General features: G+C 49.9%; 1 protein-coding gene across 19 annotated transcripts in view; it reads right to left on the bottom strand.

Annotated features, from left to right (window-relative positions):
- Positions 1–17,087, bottom strand: part of Zmynd8 (zinc finger MYND-type containing 8) — an 89,151-nt gene that overhangs the window by 5,119 nt on the left and 66,945 nt on the right. For all 19 annotated transcript variants that reach the window (XM_036182978.1, XM_036182985.1, XM_036182986.1 and 16 more), the window contains 6 exons: positions 15,197–15,384; positions 8,606–8,686; positions 6,251–6,329; positions 5,109–5,348; positions 4,100–4,257; positions 3,302–3,368 (listed from right to left, as the gene is read on the bottom strand). In XM_036182978.1, coding sequence (XP_036038871.1) covers positions 3,302–3,368; positions 4,100–4,257; positions 5,109–5,348; positions 6,251–6,329; positions 8,606–8,686; positions 15,197–15,384 — 813 coding nt within the window. The remainder of the gene's footprint in view (positions 1–3,301; positions 3,369–4,099; positions 4,258–5,108; positions 5,349–6,250; positions 6,330–8,605; positions 8,687–15,196; positions 15,385–17,087) is intronic.

Raw genomic sequence — 17,087 nt, 5'->3', positions numbered from 1 at the left:
AGGCTATGAGGTGTCTCCTGAGCACTGCATCTGTGCCCAGCACTTTAAGAGAAAAAATAATAAAACTGTAATAATAAAAAAACTCACAACATTTAGAATTGTCAATGCCTCCCTCTTCTGTTTTGTTTTGTTTTGGTGGGGTGGGGGATGACATCTCACTATGTAATTCTGGCTGGCCTGGAACTCGCTATGTAGGCCAGGCCTGTCTCTGCCTCCTGAGTGCTGGGATTAAAGGCATGTGCCACTATTGCTGGATGTATGGCTTCATCTTGAGACAATGGTGACATGCCAAAATAGAAGTCAGAGAGTGAGCTGAGGCGTGTGAGAAGGGAGATGAAGACAGGGTACTAGCAGAGGCTCTACCTGGGCTGTGAGAAGGGACATGGAGGCAGGGTACCAGCAGAGGCTCTACCTGGGCCGTGAGAAGGGACATGGAGGCAGGGTACCGGCAGAGTCTCTACCTGGGCTGTGAGAAGGGACATGGAGGCAGGGTACTGGCAGAGGCTCTACCTGGGCTGGGGAAGCTGAGTGGACAGGTTTCAGGTTGTGCTGCTCAATCCAGCAGCCACAAACCAACAAAGTTACTATTTCAATGATCTGAAGTAAAATGTGCAATCCCATCCCTTAGTTACATGAACTCAAGGATTTGATATCCACTTCCAGGATGAACAGCACAGGCCTGACCATGGCTCTGGCTGTGTGGAACTTTCTATCAGAAATGAGGGGTGTGGAAGAAGGACCGTGGAAACACAGGTGAACTTATCAGTGCTGCCAGGGAAGGATCTGAGAGGGAGGGGCAGGTGCAGGGCAGCCTGGCTAGGTAAGGCAGAGAGAATGCTGGTGCTTTGCTTAGGACAGTGCCCAAGCCTGATGCTCCAAAGGATGCGGAGGCAGGGAGGGCCAGGCAGGTTCCGACAGGGAACAAAGGACTTGGGATGCTGCTGTTAAGGAGTCAGGGACTCATATCAGGGACTTAGCAAGATGGCCAAGGAGGAGATGTGCTGTGGATATCGCTCTGTGTAAATAAAGTTCTGATTGGCCAGTGGCCAGGCAGGAAGTATAGGTGGGACAAGAGAGAAGAGAATTCTGGGAGGTGGAAGGCTGGGTGGAGAAAGACACCGCCAGCCACCACCATGACAAGATATAAGGCACCGGTAAGCCACAAGCCATGTGGCAAAGTATAGATTTACAGAAATGGGTTAATTTAAGATTAAAAAAAGGTAGATAACAAGCAGCCTGCCACAGCCATACAGTTTGTAAACAATGTAAGTTTCTGTGTGCTTTCTTGGTTGGGTCTGAGCGACTGTGGGACTGGCGGGTAAGAGAGATTTGTCCTGACTGTGGGCCAGGCAGGAAAACTCCAACTACAGAGATGAACTGTGCCTGGGTGATCAAGACTGTGTGTCATGGGAGGACTCTGTTCCCCGGGGTGACGTTCTCCCAGTGAGCTCTGGGGCTCAGGTGCAGCGGAGGAAAATGTGGAAAGCTGGGCTTATTTCCAGGTGTGCATGTTGAGGAAACAGCAGCCTGGAAGCCTGGGATCTACTATGAGAGCTCCTGATAGAAAGGCGGGCCAGGGAGACACAGCTGGAGGTGGGGGAGGGACAGGAAGGAGTGCTAGCATTAGACAAACCAAGGCCACATGGAATAGCCTGGGAACCACCTCTGGCTCCATTGACAGGCATTTTGTGGGGGCTACCCACCAGGGCAGTGCTTCCTTTGGGCTCTTCTCCCACCAGATTGAAGGCTTCCTCTCCATTCAGAGCCGTTCCCTCCACTCCCTCTGACCAAAGATGCTCTAGACCAGGGGTCAGCAAAGGGAACCAGGGGTCAAGCAGACAGCCATTTCTGCAGGGCAGGGCTTGCCGACGCATGGCCATGCACTGGGCTCTAGGTTTGGTCTGTGACCTGCATAGCTGTGAGGGAGCACTCCGTCTTCTGCACAGAAGTGGGCTGCCCTGGACTCAAGTGCAGGGCACAGGACACTCCTTGGAAGAGTCCTTTAGTGGGTTCCCACTGGGCCTCAAGGTCATTCCTAAATGTCACTTCTCAGCTGTAACTCCTCCACGGCATCCCAGAGTCCCACTATAATCCCCCACATCTTATTCAGTTCATGGGTTTCTTTGCTTGTTTATATTTGAGACAGTTTCATGCTGTAGACCAGGCTGGCCTAGAACTCAGAGATCCGCCTGCCTCTGCCTCCAGAGTGCTGGGATTAAAGGTGTGTGCCGCCACCGTGATGGCTTTTATTTTACATTTTGAGAGAGAGAGACAGAGAGAAAGAGATCCTTACTAAGGGTACCCTCCATTCTGTCTTTGTGAAGAGCAGAACTCAAGCCAGGCAAGGGGGCACAGGCCCATTACTCCAGCGCTCAGGAGGCCGAGGCAGGAGGATCATGAGACCAAAGACCAGAATTTGAAATAATCTATGATGTTACTGACATTGTGGAATGGCAGAGCCCCTGAGCTCAGCAACACGCAGGAACTGAAGGAGATATGGGGGGGGGGGGGCACCTTTGTCCACCAGCAGCCTTCAATTATATTACATCCCAAGTTTGTGAGTTCAAAAAAAAAAAAAAAAAAAAAAGCTTAGCATGGTGGTGCACGCCTTTAATCCCAGCACTTGGGAGGCAGAAGCAGGGGGACCTCTGAGTTCCAGGCCAGCTTGGTCTGCACAGAGAAACCCTGTCTTAAAAACCCAAACGACTAAGTATGTGAGTTTAGATCCTCCCTATCATCACTCCTGCAAACCGCCATCTTAAGCCACCTTCCTCTGTCTACCTCACTGTGCAGAAACAAAACATTAACTTTGAGTTTTCAGCTAAAGAAAATCAACAGACAGAAAGATCCTGAAGCCAAGACAGGAAAAACTATTGTTGAAAAGGAAGCCATGGCTCTGAACTCTGGGAACAAGTTCAGAAGAATGTGGGAAAAGACACCCAAGGCTCCCAGGAAGGAAGGTTGGCTCAAACTAACCCAAGAGAAGATGCCCTAAAGGCCAGGAGGGGATCCCAGGGGAGGCTCATTGATAGAGGGCCTACTCATCATCTTCGTCACCTAAGGCTTTAAAGGTCTTCATATGGCCTGAGGACCTCAGAGACTCTGTGTCCCAGTGAAGGGTGCCCTTAGTAACACAATACATGCCTGACCAATGCAAGGAGGCACCCGGTCAACACGTTGCCTAGCCACACCCCCACCCGAACCCATCCAAGGTACCCCAAAAGATCCCAAGCCTTTGACTCTCCCACAACTCGACCAAGTGAAATATAAAACACCATCTGCCCACCAGGGGGTGACATACCAGAGCCTTGGTTGGAACCTAAGAGAATGGAGGAGGGCGTCTCTCTGGAGCCAGAAAGGTCCAGGGTCTAGAAACATAAACAAACAAAAAGATGGGACCATAGAACCCCAGGGAATCATGGGAGGGCTCACTATTCCCCCACCCAAGACACCTTAAGAGGCCTCTACCTGGCGATCAGACAAGAACAGGTGGATGGCCACACATCTTATGCTCTGCCTGCCAGATTCAAAAGGCCAGAACAAAGCATCTGAGTGATGCCCCCATTTACCCCTTGTCCTCGCTCCTAGAATATCCACTGCCTTCAAAGCTCCGCTCAGACCTGCCCAGCACCTTTCTGTGCAAAAACTGTATATACTGCTCAAAAATGCTACCAACTTGTTTATTTCATTAGTCTCTTACTAGGCGACACTGTGACATCAACAGGGTTTTACTGACCATCTAATGATCTCCTGTAATACACAGTTAAAAGTGTAAGCAATGATGACCACACCCCCTAAAATAGCCTACATATTCAACTGTTATCACATACCCCATGGGAAGCAAGCAGCTGTGACCCCTGTGGTCCAGTGGACACAGCACTGGCCACATGTGGACACTTAAATCTCAAGTAATTTTAAAAGAAGCAGGTCCTTGGTCACATTAGCTACACTTCTTGTCCTCCATAGTGACAGGTGCCTGGTGGCTTCCAGGCTCAGCAGAAGGGACATTGATTATAACCCTGGACAGCAAGGGACATTGGGGGTGGCAGATACAGGGAGGGTCCTTGGTGCAGGGTGACAATCAGAGGGGGACCCTCACCGAGCTGTCCTTGCTCTTCTCTGCTGGTGTCTCTTTCTCTTTGGAGGCACTGGCTGTTTCTGAAGGTGCCGACGGTGCAGTGGAGGAGCTGCCCTGGGATGACTTATTTCCTGTGTCCGTGCTGGCCTCAGCATCTGCTTCCTGCTGAGGGGCAGTAGCTAGGGACCAGTGAGAATGGGAAGACTCATGAAGATGTTGTAAGCCGTGTGTGATGGTTTCAGGCTTCATTTAGAGCCCAGCTTCAAACCTGCGCCACGCCTCGAGGACCCCACGGCTCGGTCCCTCTCTGACCCCACCAGGCTCCATCCTTCCCAGCCCCACCTAGAGATCTGGCAAGGGCCCCGGTCTCCAAAAGCCAGAGCTCCAAACTTTATTTGAAAATTGATCTTTTAATATTTAGCAATTCAAGTTTTAAATCACTTTCTGAGAACATGTTCTCCGAGCCCAGGAAGCTTGTGTGGAGCCAGACTGTGACCGCCCTTCCCACAAAGGAGGTCTTCATCATCTAGGTTAGATTTGCCTTAGCCCAGTGGCCTTGTTTCTGAGGCAGTGACGGAGACTAGCATCTTGGGGGGGGGGGGGCACAGAGCTTCTGGTGAATAGAAAAGCAGGAAAGAACTACCAACACAGACCTCACCGTGCCATAAGGAAGGTGAAGAAAGATTTAAGGAATCTACATGGAGTGCCCCTCCCCCAATGCACATCCCCAAACATGGCTTGGGCTGCGGGGATGGGGGGCCTTCAGGTCAGAATGAGAGATGATGGCTTATCATGGCAGTCCTAATAACAAATCAGTTAGCTCCCAGCCAACAAACACTTCTTCCTTAGCCTGAGAATCGGGACTTGCATCCTGTTGAAGGCCGTGGATTACTGTCACCTCAAAGGACAGATCACCTGGTCAAAATCTCTGCCAAGCTGGCTGTTGGAGGTTGGAGACCCTGTGCCAGGTCTGCCGTGTGACCCCACGACGGCACCCCTTGTGTATCAGGTGGCACCCACTTGTCGGTACCTGACTGGGTACAGGACTTCATGTGCTCAGGCCAGTGGGCCTGCTGACAGGGGTAGTCGCAGTAGCTGGTGTTCCAGCAGCAGTAGAAGATGGCCTCCTTCTTGCAGTTTGCACACCACTGCTTCTTCTTGGTCTCGTCGACCGCCTGCTGCTTCTCCAGCTCCAGCTGCTTCTTCACCTCGGCGATGAGCCGATCACGCTCTTGCTCCAAGCTCTGCCGCATCTCCGCCATGGTCAGCTCTGCAGGAGGAGGACACCGGCTACATCACCTGATCCAGCACAGCTCGCTCGCCATCAGACCCCCAGGTTCACACAGACCTGATCTAAGTCTTGGAAATGGCCCCCACGAGCTCGGTGACCCTGGGCCAGTAATCCAGCTGGGACATTCATCACTCAAGTCTGATGGCCTGTCACACTGTGAGCAATGGGTGGGCCGGGTCCGTAACAGGAGGCCTCAGTGATGTCATCCCAAGTAACCTCAAATTGTAGGAATTCCACAAGCCCTTCAAACAATTTCAACTGAAATTCACTCTCAACTTTTTTTCGTGTCAATCAAACATGTATACAATACCTAGTGTACGGAACATATACAGCATCTACTGTGTGCAAGTGTGTTTCTAAGCACTTTATACTTGTAACACAAGCATTACCATACTCCCAAGGACACACTCTACCATCCTGTGTCACAGATGAGGAAACAGGCTCACAGAAAATAAAGGTATTCTGACACATTTTGTCTTGAGATACTGAATGAACCCTGTCAGGGACACTGTGGTTGATTATTATGCTAATGGAGCAACTATCAACCCACTCATTTGTAGAAAATCCCTCTGCTTCTACTCCTGACAGTATTTACATGCACAAGTAAACTTTCCATTGGGAGTAAATAGCCCTCAATTCTCCACAAGCTCTTCTTCAACCAAAAAGACCAGCAAAGAGCCACCAAGGTGACTCAGCTGGTAAAGGTACTTTGTGGCCCAGAGGGGGTTTGCACCCATACCCCCAGATCCCTGAGGACTTGTACTCCCCAACTCCAGACACAGCCTAGTTCACATCTGGGCCCAGACTCATAGCAGACTGAGGCTCACACCCACCCGGGGCAGGGCGGGAGGCAGGGCGGGGCGGGGCAGAGTGGGACTCACCCAGGTTGTGCTTCATCTCAGCAAGCTCCTGCTGGTGCAGCCACTGCAGCTTCTCAATCTCGATCCTCAGCCTTCGAATCTGCAGAGAGGACATGGGTGCCTGAGACACTATGCATAGCAGCTGGTCCTCCTCGGGGGTGTGCCTGAGCTCGGCCTGGCAACCTGGCTCTGAACTCTGAACCCAGGGTCCCATAGCTCAGGTCATGACTGTGTGGTGAGAGAGAATGGGTCACACAAACACACACACACACACACACACACACACACACACACACACACACACACACACACCCCTTTGAGGATCCTAGTCCTGAAAGCCAAGGCAAGCGAGCCATTTTCCCCAAAAAAAAATACAGCAGGAGGGAAAACTAAAAAATACATTTAAAATTTAATTAGCTGCCAGGTGGGCGGTGGTGGCGCACGCCTGTAATCCCAGCACTCGGGAGGCAGAGGCAGGCGGATCTCTGTGAGTTCGAGGCCAGCCTGGAGCTACAGAGTGAGTTCCAGGACAGGTACCAAAACTACGGAGAGAAACCCTGTCTCAAAAAAACAAAACAAAAAAAAAAATTGATTAGCATCATGATTCTTTTAAAACACATGAAAACAGGGCGACACTGAGACAGGTTGGCTGGTAAAGTATCTGGCGCCAAGCCTTATGACCTGAGCGTAATCCTAGGGATGGACAGGTTAGAAAGCAAGAATGGACTCTCTAACCCCCCTTCTACCCTCTACCCTGCAAAATACACACACACACACACACACACACACACACACACACACACACACACACACAGTCCCAGTGTCCATTTGTCATTCTTGACATCCCAAATCCTTTATCTCTAAAGACCAAAAGGCTCTTGGGGAGGGATACATTTGGGACCACTCGTTTGGAAGGGAAAAACAAACCCTAACATCTATGGTGGCTCTGCACCAGGGCAACCTCCTCATTCATACAGTGGCAAGGCCTGGTGCCACTCTGGGTTGGCACAGTTGTGCCAGCCTGCTGACTTGGGAGGGAACAGATAGCTAGTAGCTACTCCACACCCTCCCAAAACCTACATAGGCCATCCCAGAGCCGAGGACCACCTGTACCCCATGCCTGAGCAACTGCAGAGGAGTATGGCAGGGTTGGGGGGCTGGAGGGGCGTGGTCATCCTAGTACAGACTGGATCCAAGGTTTCATGGGAGACATGTAGACCACCAGAACTTCAACCATCCACAAATGCTTAAAATGAACAAAAAGGGCTGATTGTAGTGGTGTATGCCTTTAATCCCAGTTCTCAGGAGCAGAGGCAGGTTTACTTGAACTTGGTTAGTTCAAGGCCAGCCAGGGATACATAATGGAATCCTATCTTCCTGCCCTCCGCCACCTCCACTAACTGCCAAATAGAAGTTCACTGGGGACAGAGAGATTTCTCCTTGCTGATGGACACTGTCAGTGTAATCACAGAGGGTCACACTTACAAAACACACAGGCACAGCCCCATGCACCATGCACACGCTTGTTTGTTAGTAAATCTCCATTGATTTCTTCAGGGCCTCTTGTAAGCCTTTATATACACACAGTCCTGTTTGTTGCCGTAAGAAAACCCTGCCTCAAGGGCCAATGTTTCTGCTTGGGATTCATTCCCAGCCTGCAGCACCATCTCCAGGGGGCCTCAAGTAACCCTGTTCACTGTGTGTCGCGTGATGACTGATTATAGGCCACCAGGCCACTGCCAGCACCAGGCTGTCCACACAGATACTAGCAGGTGGTCACTCTCTGAGTGGCCTCCGAGGGAGGTGCAGGGATGAACTTTTTGTGTTTGTCTTTGAATACGAGGCTGCTTCATGATTTAATTATAAGAGGTGACTTCATAAGCAAATAGCTTGGCATTTTAACTACTGTCTGTCTCTGCTCATAGAGCTATGGTGCCTCCGGTACACAAATTCTTACACAAGAAGTGCTTGTTGAGCTGGGTGGTGGAATACACCTTTAATCCCAGCGCTCAGAAGGCAGAGGCAGGAGGATCCCCGTGAGTTTGAGGCCAGCCTGATCTACAGAGCGAGTTCCAGGGCAACCAGAGTTACACAGAGAAGCCCTGGAGGGTGGGGAAGATGGAGAAGACTATCCACACTGACCATACACAAACCAAAGCTGGTATCCAGCCTCACTGTGATCTAACAGGATGTAGGCAGGAGGCATGCATGGCTAGTCTCCCTAGACACCTACTTAATGAAACACCCCACCCACGCTCACAGCCAGAGAGCAAGCCAGTGCTTGGAGCCAGTGCCCCAAGGGGCTTCCAGCCCGGCTTCCCACGGCCCTGGCTCGCACCCTGAACTGCTAGGGTCGGTTCCCCAGCTGCCGCTGACCTCAGCTATCGTGCTTCCCGTGGTGTTTTTGGAGAGGTCATTGTAGATCTCCGTCATTGTCCCTTTTATGGCATCCATCATCTACAAAGATAAAAACAGAAGCTTATGTGAACAAGGGGGGCGCTCTCCGCGGCTTTTGGCAGGTGACGTGGAAACCTGGTACTAGTGAAGTCTGGGACACGGTGTCCCTCCCAGGACCTGGGTGCTTTAGACTATCTGTCGAGATGCCTGGCAGAGCAGGACTGGACTGCATCTGGCACCCAGACGTGGAAGCCAAGGAGGCTACTAGATGACCTACAGTGATCTACAGTGCACAGGCCTTGCTGAGCTGAGAAACCCAGCACAGAACAACGTGGAAGCCACCTAGAGTCCCTTCCGGAGGCCAAACTCCACCCCTAGGTGGTCCTGCTGAGTCAACACAGCGGGTTTAAAGAAGAGACTACTTTTGCTTCTGTTGCTTTAAGTTCTTTTTTCCTTACTTAAAAAAAAAAATGTTGGGGATTTAGCTCAGTGGTAGAGCGCTTGCCTAGCAAGCACAAGGCCCTGAGTTCGATCTTCAGCTATGGCAATCAATCAATCAATCAATAAATAAATAAAAATTATAGGGCTGGAGAGATGGCTCAGAGGTTAAGAGCACTGGCTGCTCTTCCAGAGGTCCTGAGTTCAATTCCCAGCAACCACGTGGAGCTCACAACCATCAATAGTGAGATCTGGTGCCCTCTTCTGACACACAGGCATACTGTATACAAAACAAACAAACAAATGAATGAATCTTTTAAAAAAATTATAGTCTTTTTTTTAAAGTCAGGGCCTCATGCATCCATCTGGTCTACCTCACTATGGAACTGATGACTCTGAGCTTCCGAAGCTCCTGACCACACCCAATTTTTAAATCCAGTAGTAGGGCTGAGTCCAGATGTTCATATGCATGCTAGACAAGCACTCCAGCAACCAAGCCACACCTCCAACCCACCAAGATCTTTTTTTAAGTTTATTGTTAGGAAGTGTAAGTGTGTGTGTGTGTGTGTGTGTGTGTGTGTGTGTGTGTGTGTGTGTGCGTGTGTACATAACCAGGTTCAGGTATGCACATCCCAAGCATGAGTGGAGGTCAGAGGACAACTTTGTGGAGTCAGTTCTCTCCTTCCACCTTTACACAAGTTCCAGGGATCAAAGTCAGGTCACCAGACTTGCACAGCCTTCATCCACTGAGCCATCCTGCTGATCCCAAAGCACATTTTAATGAGATATATTTAATACATTATCCACTTCACCAGCTATAGTGCACAATCTGCTGGCTTTGAGGTGCTACACTTCAGTGGCTGTGTGCTGACTCACACACACACATGCTCAAAAAAATTCTAGCATGTCTAGAGTTACACATCCAATAGCACAAGCAATTCTAGGCTGTTTTCATCACATGCACACCCAAAAAGAGGATGCCATTCTCCTGATTCACTGTCTTGGGGTTATTGTTACAGAGGTTAAACGCCACAACCAAAGCAACTCAGGGAGGAAAGGGTTTATTTGGCTTACACTTCCACATCACAGTTCATCATCAAAGGAGGTCAGGACAGGAACTCACACAGGGCAGGAACCTGGAGGCAGGAGCTGATGCAGAGGCCATGGAGGGGTGCTGCTTACTAGCTTGCTCATCATGGCCTGCTCAGCCTGCTTTCTTATAGAACCCAGGACCACCAGCCCAGGGATGGCACCACTCACAATGGGCTGGGCCCTCCCTACCAGTCAGTGATGAAGAAAATGCCCTGCAGCTTGCCTGGATCCCAGTGTTATGGAGGCATTTTCTCAGTTGAGGTTCACTTTTCTTGAATGACGATAGCTTGTGTCGAGTCGACTTAAAACGCCAGCACAACCCCAAACACCCCCATTACCCCCACTTCACCCAGGCCCCTGGGAACCATTTATCCACTTTCTGTTTCTATGGATTCGTATGCTCTGGACCTGTCATAGGAACGTCAGTCACTCCACTCCACACCTGGGCCTCAGAGACTATGGTCAGGGACTCTCAGATGTACAGCGTATTATGCCCCTTACCTTTTCCTGGTCCATCAAGTGGACATGGCTGGCGTGTCAATGTAATGCCTTCTAGGGTCCAGGAAGCAGCCCAACCCAGACAAATACATAACAACTAATGTACTTGTGAAGTCCTTCCGCCTTTGACCTGAGTGTTGGCCCGCCCCAGCCCCAGCCCCAGCACCAAGAACAGAAGAAGGGGGCTGCAAGTCCTTAACTGTTGCCCTTCTCCTGTGTTCCCGTGGAGGGCAGGACACGTGCACCTGTGTCTCTGCTACTTTTTCTGTCTTGCTTCCAGCTTCCAGATTTATTTATTTATTATGTATACAGAGTTCTGCCTGAGTGTATGCTTGAACCCCAGAAGAGACAGACACCAGATCTCATTATAGATGGTTGTGACCCATCATGTGGTCACTCAAAACTGAACTCAGGACCTCTGGAAGAGCAGCCAGTGCTCCTAACCTCTGAGCCATCTCTCCAGCCCGCCTCTGGTATACTCTTATCTCTCTTTCAGAGGCTCCTTCTCCCAGCTAAAAAACAAACAGCACCCACGTGTGGGGTGTCCACATCAATGGAGTGAGAAAACCAGGGGAGGCAGACTGGGCAGGGCGACCACAAGTAAAGAAACCCTGTGCCAGACGGTGTGTACTTTAAAAATGAGTGAAAACTTGGTGTTGGCATACACCTTCGAGCCTTTTTTTTTTTTTTAATTTTTGGTTTTTCGAGACAGGGTTTCTCTGTGTAATTTTGGTGCTTGTCCTAGATCTCTCGCTCCATAGACCAGGGTGGCCTTGAACTCACAGAGATCCACCTGGCTCTGCCTCCCCAGTGCTGGGATTAAAAGCGTGCGCCACCACCGCCCGACTCACCTTTAAGCCTTTAATGAAGGCACTCAGGAGGCAGAGGCAGGCGGATCTCTGAGTTCGAGGGCAGCCTGGTATACAGATCAAGGTCCAGGATAGCCACGGCTACACAGAGAAACCCTGTCTCAAAAAACTAACAACAAAAAGGGCTGGAGAGATGGCTCAGAGGTTAAGAGCTAGATGCTCTTCCAGAGGTCCTGAGTTCAATTCCCAGCAACCACATGGTGGCTCACAGTCATCTATAATGAGATCTGGTGCCCCCTTCAGGCATGCAGGGAGAACACTGTATACAAAATAAATAAATCTAAAATAAAAAAGAAAGAAAGAAAAAGACCTGTCCCTTTCACAGAAAAATATGCTAATGAACATGCCATTGATTAACTACAAAAACAATAACCCAAAATGGGTGTCAGATGAATAAAGTGTGTGTTGGGAGTTACACTCCCACTTGCTGCAGGCCCATGCTGCAGCACATGCCCTGGGATTTCATGGAGGCCAACCACCCACCCTCCTGACCCCCACACACCTCACCCACCACAATAATATACAAAAACCGCTTTAAGAGAAAACTGAGTTGGGTGTGGTGGCACACGCCTGTAATCCCAGCATTCAGGAGGCAGAGGCAGGCAGATCTCTGTGAGTTTGAGTTTGAGGCCCGCCTCCCTACAAATAGAGTTCCTGGACAGAGATAGAGAAATCTGTCTCAGAAAGACACCCCCCGGGGGGGGGGGCGGCAGACACGGGGTGGGACGACTGAATAACCAAGCCAATCCATCACTAACACAATGCTTAACTTTGAAGCATTCATGGACTGACTCTCACTTCCAAACCCGGCAAAGGTAGACTTTAATAAAGAGCGTCCCTCTGCCCAAACACACAAATCTGGGCCTTCAAAGGCCACACCTCAGGACAGGCTGGTTCATCAGCTCCCTGCACATGTCACCATGTTCAGTTTTAGAATTGCAAAGAAAATATCTCCCTAAACAGACCATTCTTCCTTTTGGCTGTCAGAAGGCATCTACAGAGGATGACAGAATTTAAGTGGTCGCAGGAGCTGTGGCAGATCCACTCTGCAGGCCTCAGTTTGCCCATCTGTGAGTAAACCAGTCTCCCCTTTGGTAAATGAACAACAGCTCGGCCCCATCAACGAGCATGGCAATGGAATGGGCAGGGATTCCTGAGTCCCCACCTTAAACAGTCCACCCAGAGCTACCATCTCTCACACCTTCACCACACGTCCTTTTCAACTCTCCTCTTTACCCGCAGAGCCACCGCATCCGCCCACCCATGTGGACATGCGCAGTGTGTATGCGTGAGTGTGTGCGCACATGCGGTGCCAGGAGTTTACCTCCTCAATCCCTCCCACCTTCTCCACTGAGGCCGGCCTCTCAAAACTCGACTCACATCTCACCGATTCAAGGTAACTTAGCTAGCCAGCTTGCTCTGAGTACTCCAGCTCTGGTCTAGGGTGCCAGACTTTGAGACAGGATCATAGGCTAGACCCTTATGGGCAAGTTCTTTATCCTGTGAGCCATCTCCCCAGCCCCAACAATCTCGTCAACTAAAGAAGAGCGGACAGGGCTGTGTCTTCATGTGTGGGCTAGATGGTTTCTCTAGGTTCTGTAGGACTCTGTCACAAGCACTGGCTAACAGTGACATGTAAAAAGGATTTAAAAAAAAAAAAGAAGGCAAGAACCAGTTATAGGGAATATAAACCTTAGATTTCTTTCACCATCCAGAATTTTACATTTCTACTATGAACCCAGTAAAGCAATTTTTAACATTAGGCTTACGAATTCCAAGCAGGAGGCTGGGGAGATGGTTCAGTGGTTAGAGCACTGGCTGCTCTTCCAGAGGACTGGGGTTTGATTCCCAGCATCCATATGGCAGCTCACAACCACTGCTGACTCACACCCCAAGAGATCTGACTCCCTCTTCTGATCTCTGAGGAAAGAATTTCACAAGCGGTGTGCTGAACCCTCGCGTTACCAAATCCTAACCCTGCATACAGGCAGAAGACCCAGACATGTAAAATTTTATTTTATTTAAATAAAAGCTGGGTGGAGTGGTTCACACCTATAACCCAGGACTCAGGGGCCAGGACTGGAGGTTTACTAAGAATTTGAAAGCAGGTTGAGCAACACAGCAAAACTCTGTGTCAATAAATAAAATAAATGAATGAGTGAAAATAAATAAATAGCCTCCCCCTCCAAAAAAAGAAAAAGAAAAAGCAAGAAAATAAATAAGTGAAAAATAAATAAATAGCCTCCCATCCAAAAAAAGAAAAAGAAAAAGCAAGAAAACAACAAAAACCCAGAGAAACACTGTTCTCCACTCTCTTCTCCCGCCCCTCTGTAACTTGAACTGCTTACTCACTGATTACTAAATACTCATTTCCTCATTAGTAAAGAACATTGTTCTCACTCACACAGTCATTTTAGGAAAGTACTTCTCATTAGTTATTAAATTACTGGGAGTGATAAGCCCAATAAGCAGGCAACTGGCTAGCATGCACTAGGTTGGCAGTGACCAACCAAGAACCTCACCCAGGCATCATTCCCGTCCTTAGGGTGAGCTGACAGCTGGAGCCCTGAGGGTCACGATCACTATCTGCCGACACCTGCGGGCCACTGCAGAGGTCTCCATGATGCCAAGGAGAAGTGTGTGTTTTATCCCTTCAACCATGGTCATACAAGCCTTGGCCAATTAAGAGAAAAGGAGACTGGGCCAAGTTCACACACAGTGGGCAATCCTGCCAGCCAGGCCACCAGCAGGAACTGTGTCCTGAGAGTGGGTGACTTACAGGGGCACCCAGAAGCCCCCGGCCTGCTTGGTTCCTGTCATCTCATCTTGCTGGTATCACAGTGAAGTCTGGCACTTTGGTCCAGCATTCCTTCTCTGTCAGCTGCTCATGGACTGTGACTCTCCAGTACTGTCACATCTGTCCTGAATGAGCAGCTGGAGATTCAGTGGCACACTGTGCCAAATCATAGGCACCTTAAACCCAGCCCTCTTGCAGTTAAGACTGGGCCACTGCCGTGACAGGAAAGCATTTCCGGATTATTGGAACTGTCCCGCCAGGGAGGAGAGGGACAAGCACTCACCAGCCTTCTGAAAGCTACAGAATTCACCAGCCCTGAGGTGGTACAAACTGGGGAGAAAGTTCCACAGCTTCACTGTGAGCACCCAGGTCCAGGGAGGCAACTTCTTCACCCCTGACATTTGTGAATGATGCAGCTAGAGGCCTGAATCACTCCTGCTCCTCCTACACCTTATGAACTCATGGGTCCACCGCGCAAGGACCGTTTGTTTCTCTGGTGTCTTTTGTGGCCACATCTCCCCAGGAGAAATCAAGAACTAACCAAAGGTGGGCGGGGACATGATGGCACACTTACAATCCTAGGTGCTTAGGAGTCCTTCAAGGCCAGCCTAGACTACAGACGAAGACCCTGTCTCAAAACAAAAAGTATAATGCTGGGGATACAACGCAACAGTAGAGTGCTTGGGTGGGATAGTGCAAACCTAGTTTTGACCACTGATAACACATGTAAAAAATCAGAACTAGATGAACTAACTTGAGACCCAAATGCAAGATTGGCCTTAGAGACCCGCTTGAAAGTCAGCAACTCAGCCTCTTAACAAACCACCAAGTCATGGCCCCAAGACTCCCACCACAGCCACAGCACCACCCACTCACTTTGCTGGTGTACTTGGCAATGTCCGCGGCCACGTCGGCTGAGGCGGTGGCGATGGGCAGGTCGGCATTGATAGCGGATGCCAGGGTGCTTGCAGAGCCAGAACTGACCAGAGCTGCCGGCTGTGTGCTGGTCACCAGCGTGATGGTGGAAGTGGATGGGCTCTGCGTGACCTCCTTCTGCTGCACAGCTAAGAAAGCAAAGGGTCTGGTCACCCTAGCTGTGTGAGGAAGCACGACCCAGCACACAGCTGGGCGAAGAAAGGGAACTCTTCACATAACCAAAGCCAGCTTTTGAACAATGAGCGAGAGCGTCTCGCCTGGACTAAGCTCCTCTGAACACTCTTCCCCAGCAGGCCCTAACCCTAAGGCTGGAGCAAATGCCAACATCTCTAAGAGTTCAAGGTGGTACAGTTCAGGTGACTTGATCCAGCCTCAAAGAGCCAGGTTAGTGAAAAACACTTCCAGGAGGACACAGCCAACATCTGAAGATGTGGGCCGCCATCTCCTCACCTCTATAAGAAGAGCGTGACCGTTCATCAGCGACCAGACAGCCTCACACAGAGACCCTTTGGCTCCCAGTCAATGTTTAATTTTCCTTTCTCTCAGCCATCCCCTTCTACTTTTAAAAATGCCAGCAACCCCTGCACGAGCCGCACTGGACTCCTTTCTCAGGTGGCATAGTACCAATGTTCTACTAATTAAAATCACTTCCTACCACTTTCACTGAAGGGGATAATAGTCCACCACTCATTAAAATCTCAGTCCTTGACATTTTTGGAGTTTTGCAGTACTGGAAACCGAACCCAGGGCCTTATGCATGCTGGGCAAGCATTCTAAGACTGAGCTGGACCCGTGACCCAACAACTTCAAAAGTCCAACAGCACAGCACTCATTAAAATCAACACCTACCACTTTAATTGGTGGCAAAACAGTATTGCAACTCATTAAAGTCAGTCCTTGCCACGGTGGCCAGAAGTTCAGTATGCTATGTATGAGCGATTAAACCAATGCTTAGCTATTTTAATGAACAGGGATGGGGGGTGCAGGAGTGCTTCTCTGGCCTGTGGCGGAGGAGTAATGCTGCTTGAATCTGTCCCAGAGACGTTACAGTGCGGCAGTGTATTGCTGATTAAAACCAGCCCTTATCAGTTGAACTAAACTTTACCACTCCGACACAGGACTCACTATCTGAACGCTGAGGACTCCACTGCCAGGTCTGGATGCTACACCCACCTGCCCTACCCACAGGGACAGCCTCTATGGAGACAGAATCCAACAGGGCGTGGTCCTAATCTCAGCCCGGCCCCACTACCTTCTATGCTGAGCATCAACCCAGCTCATTCTTGACCTGCCCAGTTCTTCAGGCTCTTTCCCTGCAGGTGTCCATGGGACAGGCCTCACACCAGCTCTGTGGAGTTTCCTCACTGGGGTGAGCTTTGATGGAGGGAGCATTGGGGAAAGGGTGGATGTAGAGGAAGCTCCTTTCCCCCAAGGAGCCAGGCCCAGATTACTGCTCCCGAATCTGGGTACACTGAGGCTGTGCAGACCCACCCTTGGGCTGAGCCCATCAGCTGTATGACAGGGACAGGCCTCCAGCACTGAGGGAGAGTCGATCGCGTAGCTACACTGCATGGTTGCAATGAGGCTGCCTTGTCTTCTACATGGAACAGAGCACTAGTTTTTAAAGGAACCATCGTCACCTACCACTCCTCATAATCTATAAACCTTCACTCATGCTCACAAAGCATCTTACAAAAAGACATTCATTGCAGCATAGCTAATAGGAGGCAAAAAACCGAAAGCATTCTAAATGTCCACTAGCAGGGGAATGGTTTAAATAAATTAGGGAATACTACGCAGCAGTCCAAAAGAATAAGACACAGACAGACCT

This window comes from Onychomys torridus, chromosome 4 (assembly GCF_903995425.1).
Source record: "Onychomys torridus chromosome 4, mOncTor1.1, whole genome shotgun sequence".
In the NCBI taxonomy this organism is placed as follows: domain Eukaryota; kingdom Metazoa; phylum Chordata; class Mammalia; order Rodentia; family Cricetidae; genus Onychomys; species Onychomys torridus.
This window is presented reverse-complemented; position numbering and strand designations above follow the sequence as displayed.